The sequence below is a fragment of the Chaetura pelagica genome, unplaced genomic scaffold (genome assembly GCF_000747805.2).
Source record: "Chaetura pelagica isolate M959 unplaced genomic scaffold, ChaPel_1.0 scaffold213, whole genome shotgun sequence".
In the NCBI taxonomy this organism is placed as follows: Eukaryota; Metazoa; Chordata; class Aves; order Apodiformes; family Apodidae; genus Chaetura; species Chaetura pelagica.
Genome location: NW_009952597.1, coordinates 1382187 through 1389723, shown reverse-complemented (window position 1 = coordinate 1389723; position 7537 = coordinate 1382187). Strand labels below are relative to the sequence as shown.

At 50.7% G+C, this 7537-nt stretch overlaps 1 protein-coding gene across 1 annotated transcript; it reads left to right on the top strand.

Moving 5' to 3' along the window:
- Positions 1–237: 237 nt before the first annotated feature.
- On the top strand, positions 238–7311 carry KPNA7 (karyopherin alpha 7 (importin alpha 8)). Its single transcript, XM_009993695.1, has 10 exons — positions 238–303; positions 954–1091; positions 1649–1734; positions 2113–2381; positions 2843–2925; positions 3972–4235; positions 4595–4828; positions 5160–5342; positions 6044–6193; positions 7231–7311. The coding sequence occupies exons 1-10, from the start codon at positions 238–240 to the stop codon at positions 7309–7311; spliced, it is 1554 nt and encodes a 517-aa protein (XP_009991997.1).
- Positions 7312–7537: the final 226 nt, after the last annotated feature.

Below are 7537 nucleotides of genomic sequence, written 5' to 3'. Positions count from 1 at the left end.
GTTTAGTTCAGTGGCTCAGCTGTAGCTTGTGAGGATCCTGCTGAGCTCTGTTTGGGGTTGGGGACCTCCAGCATCTCACTTGCTGGGGGAGAAAATGTGGGGGTGTGGGAGGTCCCAGCCCCCTCTGTGGATGGAGGTGGATGTTGCTGGTGTGGTTGTGACCTGACACTGCTCTGTCCTGACCCCTAAAAGCACAGGAAGGCTTTTCGGCTGGCATCTCTCTCAGAACCTGCCAAGATGCCAGTTGTGACTGACCTCAGTGAGCGGATGAGGAAGTTCAAGAACAAGGGCAAGGATGCAGCTGTAAGTACCCCCAGGGCCATCTCTGTTGGAAAATGGCCCCCACTGGGGTCTTGCCTGTGAGCAGGAGCTGATGTGGAGGTTTCTGAAGGGCAGTTGCCCCTAAATCTACCTGTATGGGGCAACAAAGGGGTGGGATGGCTCTACCAGCAGAAATGCTCAGTTAGCTTTTTAGTTGTGTGGAGCTGGCTGGGCTGTGGGGAGTGTGGTGGCCCAGGCAGGGGGCACCTCAGCTTTGTGTGGGAGACTGAGCTGTGCTGGGGAAGGGAGATGGTCCAGCCCCTCCCAATGATCCCTCTGCAGCAGTTCTCTCTGTGCAGAGGAGGCTAGAATAGGATGTTAGGCAACAGGACCTGTCAGCTTCCTTTAAGCCAGTAGAGGAGAGGAGGGTTTGCTTTTCAGGTTCAGCAAATCAACTTCTAAAAACAGCCACTGGCTGTCAGTTCATCCAGCAGCCCCTGTCCTCGGGAGGCACTTGGGGAGAGTTTTATCGTGTCCCATCTCCCAGCTCTCCAAGGAGCTGCCTGACAGCAGATGTTGGCTCTCTGCCCTCCTCACTTAGGAAGCTTGGGGCAGAGGGTTACAGGTCTGACTGAGCTCCATGGGGACCTGGGTGATGCAGACATGGGTGGGCTGGTCCCTTCTCCCCGCAGAGCCTGCGCAGGCAGCGCGTGGAGGTGAGCATCGAGCTGCGCAAGGCCAAGAAGGACGAGCAGATCCTGAAGCGCAGGAGTATTTCTTTTGGCTTGGTGGCTGAGAATCTCTCAGGAGGAGAAGACAAAGGAAATGAGGTGTGTGCTGGGTTCCCTGCACCCAGGCAGGTTCAGTGCTGCAGCACATGGCTTGTGCAGTGGGTATCATCTTGCCACCTGGACTTTGATCAAGTCCTGTTCAAGTGACTGGGCTTAAATAGCCAGTGCCATTCCTCATGACCATGCCCTGTCTCAAGGAATGTTTGAGAGTGCCCAGCCCTCTTTCTGTGGTCTTTTGCCTGGAGATGATGTCCCATGTGGCTTCCCTCGATGGCAGGTAGAACTGGCTGGTGCTCCAGCCTGCTGGAAGCTTGGCCCAGCTCCTGTCTGGCTCCCGGCACAGCAAGGGGTAATTACTGAGCTCACAGGCCCATCGTGGTGTCAGGGACTCTTTCCATGCCTGATTATAAATCTTAATTGCCCCAAAGGCTTTTGTGGCTTCTCTGCCTCATCTCGAAACTGCGTTGCATAAAGAATAGACATTGCTGAGATATGAAGTGGTGCCTGATTTGGGTCTAGACAGCTGATTGACTGTGGAGATGAAACCAGAGGGAGTCCTGGCTTGCTCTCTGACTGACTCATTCCCTGTGACACAGATTATTCTACTGTCCTTGGAGGAAATTGTCAGCGCTGTGAATGGGAGCAGCACGGAGCTGCAGCTGCAGGCTACGCAGGCTGCCAGGTATGCTGCCTGGCTGCTCCCTGCTGGGAGGGAGGTGGCTGGTGGGCCCGTGGTGGGTCCTGTTGGCAGAAGGCTCTTCTTGAAGAGCTTTCTGGAGACATGATGAAAGGGGGAAGGAACCTGGTAACCCAAACTGCCCTGAGGGGCCTCAGCTGGTGCCTGTTTTGTGCCCTGCTTGGCTGCATCACAGTCCTGGGAAGTGCCTATGGCAGGGACCTGTGTGGTTAAACCCAACCATGGGATGCTGAGCCAGCTGCTCTTGCAGGTGCTGAATCCCTCACAGGTCACAACCTTGTATATGACCACAAGGTTCTAGTCTATCATGACCACCACACAAGGCTTCTTTCATGGCAGGCTGTGTGGTGTTCTCTGTTGCAGGAGAATGCTTTCCAGCCAAAGGGACCCCCCTATCAACCAGATCATTGAGCTGGGGATCATCCCCAGACTAGTTGAGTTCCTGACCCGTGCTGACAGTGCTCCTCTGCAGTTTGAGGCAGCCTGGGCTCTGACTAACATCGCCTCGGGCACCTCTGACCACACCAAGGCAGTGGTGGAGGGAGGTGCCATCCCAGCCTTCATCTTCCTCCTGTCTTCCCCACACATGCACATCAGTGAACAGGCTGTGTGGGCACTGGGCAATATTGCAGGTAAGCAGAGGTCTCCAGACCTGGGGAGGTGCCCCCAGTCAGTGCTGGGCACGTACAAATACTGATGTTCCTCAAGATAGCCTTGTCTCCCTGCAGCTTTGTCTCCAAGCTGCTGTTGAAACCCTTGGCCTGTCAGTCTTGGAGACCCTGTGTTGGTTAGGAAAGAGGATTTTGGCCAAAGCCAAGTGCAAGACTTCATCCTGCTGGGGTGGTCTAACCCACCAGTGTTGTCAGTAGGGAGAACGGAAGGGGTCATGTCTGGTTTGCCAGCTGCAAACTAGCCATGGTGGCCCTCCAGCCTGCCTGGGAGATCCTCCCCCTGAAAGTAGTTAATGGTGTGTGACTGTGGAGTGAGCCCAGGCATCAGCCCTGGCCTGTGGCTGCAGCTCTGGTTGCTGTTTGATGTTGACTGTCTTGTGACTTGGGCAGATGCAATAACCCCCCCTTTTTCACCCATACAGGTGATGGTCCCTTGTACAGAGACGCTCTTATCAATTGCAATGTGATCCCTCCCTTGCTGGCTCTGGTGTCACCTGTAACTCCAGTAAATAACCTTCATTTTCTTGACTTAACAGCTCTTAATCACTTGGGGAATGGGGGAATGGTGGCCTGTCATCTGCCTTATACACACCAAGCTGTTTAATGAGCTCCCAGCCTAAACTGGTTTAATGACCATGATATTTATATGTAGCTTTTAATGAGCTATTTCTGAAGCTGGGGCTGCCAGGCAGAGTCTTCAAATCAATGTGTGGTGACTTCCAGACTTAGCTTTCCCATCCAGCTTTGACCATCTCAAAGATTGGAATACAATGGAACTGGTGCAGGGTAGGTTTGCATGTGGAAGGGCTGAACTTGCCCTTCAAGCTTCTTCCTGCTGCTTTTTGGGTAGCTCTAAACTGCTGGTTTGTGGTTTATCTCTGCCCTTCTGCAATGCTGCCTGCCCTGCTGCTTCCTTGGTCTCTGGGGGAGAAGGACCTTCTCAGAGATGTATGAGGTGGACTCAGAAGCTCTGAGGGGCTGTAACAGCAGTACTGATGCCTTCACATGTCCCACCCTGAGTGTGGTAGAAGGTGTTTGCTTTCTGAACACATAGACATAACTATGGCTTTTTGGGCTAGTGGTAAGAAAACACCCACTAGGCCTTCTGGGAGTTCATGCTGCAACATTTAAGAAAAAAAACAGCAGCAAACAACAAAAACCAAACCTAACCCAAAACCAAACCAATGTTTCTGGCTGCTCTGTTCCTAGCCCAGCTCAGCCCTGCCTCTTCTGAGGGAGCTCTGTGGAAGAGAAATGACAAAACACCAGTTCATGTATATGTACACACACCTTGGTTGCAATGATGCTTTGAATGCAGCTCCACTGCTCTCCTAGGAGCTTCCTTACTGGGATGAACTTTTGAGTTGATGGAACTTAAATCTGTGAGGTGCCCTGCTCTACAACAACAAGTTTCCAGTATTAAGACCCCAAATTCCTGATCTTGTCCAAAAAACACTGTGTAATTTCTTCAAGGACCCAGCAAATAAGCAGGGGCTGCCTCTTCCTCCTTTGTTACTGCAGTGAGGATCTCACACTTCCCTTGTGTTTCAGATTGGGTTCCTGAGGAACATCACATGGACACTATCAAACCTCTGCAGGAACAAGAACCCCTACCCTCCCCTGGAGGCAGTGAAGAAGGTGCTGCCAGTTCTCATCTGCCTCATGGAACATGAGGACAAGGAAATAATTTCTGACTCTTGCTGGGCTGTTTCCTATCTGACCGATGGCTCCAACGATCGCATCCAGGTTGTGGTGGATACAGGGATTCTCCCAAGGCTGGTGGAGCTCATGGCCAGCCCAGAGTTGATTGTTATGGTAGGAAACAATTGGCAATCTCAGCCTCTGGTCCCTTAGTGTAGGAACATGTGAACAGAAGGAAGTCATCTCCTTACTAGATGTGGCCAGTGTGGTCTCCTGTCTCCTCAGACTGTAGTATTGATTGCTCACTTGTCCAGCCACTGCTCTGCTCCAGCTTGCTGGGCCTGGCAGGCTGGACAGAGATTGCAAAGCTGCTTAGAGCAAAGTAGAAGGACAGTAGGTCTGTAAATACAACAGTAATCGCCCACAATGCTTTCCTTATTTGAAGGATCAAGCACTTAGTGAGGGATCTCAGTGGACTTTCTGCCATGTATCCCTTGAGGTAAGGATTCTCATCTCCTTTAATCTCTGTCTAGACTCCAGCTCTCCGTGCTGTTGGGAATGTAGTCACAGGGACTGATGAGCAGACCCAGGCAGCTATTGATGCTGGTGTCTTGGCTGTCCTGCCCTGTCTCCTGAGACATGCCAAGTCAAGTATCCAGAAGGAAGCTGCATGGGCACTCAGCAACATTGCAGCAGGACCTTCCCGGCAGATCCAGCAGCTCATCACCTGTGGGTTATTGCCACCTCTGGTGGAGCTGCTCAGCAAGGTAAGGGGTGGGTGCAGTGCTGCTCAGAGCTGCTGCAGAAACAATGCTGAGGTTCATGTGGTCCATGATGCCTCATTTGTGAAGCACTCAGCATGTACCCAAGAGGCCCCTGAACAGTGTTTCAAAGCTGTTGAGGTCCTTGGGACAGGCTGGGCCCTCAGACTTGCAGCACAGCTGCATGAAAGCATGGCTTGCTGTCCACCCACTGATCAAAGTGCTGGGGATGGTGGGTCAGTCCAAAATGAACACAAGGGTGATGGCTCCCTCACCTCACACTGGTCTTAGAGGGATGCCAAAGTTTGGAAGTGCCTTCACTCTGCTGCTCTTCCAGGGGGACTTCAAAGCTCAGAAGGAGGCAGTCTGGGCAGTGGCCAACTTCACCACAGGAGGAACTGTGGAACAAGTGGTGGAGCTTGTCCGGTCTGGGGTCCTCAAACCTCTGCTAAACTTGCTCTTGGCCAAAGACAGCAAAACTATCCTGGTCATCCTGGATACCATTTCAAATCTCTTTCTGGTAAGATCTCCTACAGTCTGTTGCATCCTCCCCCAAAAGAGCAGTGAGGTGTGAGCTGTTGTGTGGCTGGAACAGCTTCTCCTGCAGCAGCTGTGATCCTGCAGAAAAAAGACCCAGACTTCATGTCTGATGTGTATGTGTGCTGGAACATCCTTGAGTTGTCCAGAGGGCTTGACAAGATTAAGTTCTCAGAGTGCTACATTTCACCTTTCCTGATTTTTAGTCTTCCTCTGGAAAGGCAAAGGTCAGTGTGTTAATCCCCATGCTGGACAGAGCTGAAGGTCTTGCAGAAGTATAACTGTCAACTGGTCCACTGAAGTCAGGTGGTCCTGGGGGCATTTCAGCTCGGCTCCCTGCCAGCTGGTGTCTACACGTATCACTGTTTCTTGTAATACCTCTGAACCAGTGAAATGGCATTTGCAAATGAGATAGTGGGTGGCAGGTCACACCTGCAGCTGCTCGATGTGTGGATGTGCCCAAGTAGGGGTTGGCTGGCTTGTCTGGGTGACAGTCAAGTTGCTGTCCAGTAATCCCAGCAGGGACTGATATTTCATCAGTTGTCATATCCCTGGGGTCAGGTAGAGACAAATGCAGGGACTGTGGTCCTTTGACTTGTAGAACAGGGTCTTGCAGTGAAGACCATCTCAGAGTTGTTGCTGATAGAAGGTTGTGTCTTCCTGCTTGGTTATCTGATGTTACAGGCTGCTGAGAAGCTGGGACAGACAGAAAGGCTGTGTCTGCTGATGGAAGAGCTTGATGGTCTGGAGAAGATTGAAGCCTTGCAAACCCACGACAACAACATGGTCTACAGAGCTGCACTGAGCATCATAGAGAAATATTTCTCTGGTGAGGTATGTGAGCTCTTGCTGTTCTTCATCTGAAAATATGAAGCTGTTATCCACTACAAGAAGGCACAGGCTTTGAGGATGCTGAAATAGGTTTTTGGAAGAGACCTGTACATGACTAGAGTAGCTGTTGCAGCTTGTTCCAGTTGATTTTAAATGTCTGTAAAAGGTCTGAGCTGTCAGCTGATGTGTTGCACAGCAGATATGGATGCTGTGATAGCATCTTGCTGCTGGAATTTAAACTGGCATCAGCTGGAGTTACTGCAGTTGCTGATATGAATACCAAATGTGGAGAAGTTTCCTCCTTTGAAGGTGAGCTGGCTTGTCTCTATGGATGGAAGCCTTCTACTCAGCTGATAACTGTGCTCAGGTTGCCTTGATTACTTGACCCTTTTCATGCTAATGAACTTGTGGAAAAAGAGGATAGGACACCAGCCAGCAGCAGCAAGACTTCCAGGGCTGTCACAGATGCCATGATTGTTCTGAGCCTTTGTCTCACAGATGGGGAAACATCAGGAAGAGACTTGGCAGTTTGGCAGATCTTGGAGCTGAGGCTCAGCCAGGATGTGAGCAGCAGGGAGCAAATGCCTGTGTTAGTCCTCTGCCTGGAACATTCTGCAGGATGTCCCTGTTGGGGTGTGGAGGAAGCTGTCCTACAAACTGGCACCTGCCTGAGGGGCTGGATGCTGGGGGAGCATCTCTCCAAAGCAGTCCTGGCTGGGGTTGTTCCAAGCAGGCTATTTAATTGGAGTGAGTTCTACCACTTTCTTCTGCCTCTGATGTCTAAGCCTCTAGACTTGGCTGCTTTTTGTGTGCAGGGACATGGCAGCTTGAGTGTGGTGTAAAGATCAGGAGGACTTGGTCTGGTCTCCAAGGGTTAGTGAAGCTGATCTCTTTGGCTGCTCTAACTAGCTGTTTGGTTTCCTTTTTAAACAAGGAAAAAACACTAAGCTTCTGTAAAAAAACTTCAGGCAAATTGGTGTAAAAAGCTTAAGTTTATTAAGATGCAGAACCTTTGACTAATGGCATCAATTTCCTCCTAGGAAAATCCAGATCTGGAGCCTGAGACTGGAGAAGATGGACTATATAATTTCTCAGCTAAGAAGCAAGACTTCAACTTCTGAAGACAAAGCCCTACCCAGCTCTGAGCTGGTGGGTGAAGGTGTTTTGGTAAACCTTGGACAACTGAACCAGGAAGCTGAGTCTTTTTACTTGAAACTTGTCAATAAATTGCACTTCTGGCTTTGTACTTCTTGCTTTAGATATTTTTTTTCTCACAAGCTGCTCTTGCAAACAGTATGGACTTCTTTCCATAGTGTCTTAAGGCTCTGCAGAAATGTATTGGAGCTC

Excerpts from the sequence above, each read along its gene's own strand:
- KPNA7 (XM_009993695.1), top strand. The coding sequence starts at position 238 with ATGCCAGTTGTGACTGACCTCAGTGAGCGGATGAGGAAGTTCAAGAAC. Across the intron at positions 1,735-2,112 it reads CAGGCTACGCAGGCTGCCAG|GAGAATGCTTTCCAGCCAAA; the intron begins GTATGCTGCCTG and ends TCTCTGTTGCAG. Across the intron at positions 5,343-6,043 it reads CCATTTCAAATCTCTTTCTG|GCTGCTGAGAAGCTGGGACA; the intron begins GTAAGATCTCCT and ends CTGATGTTACAG.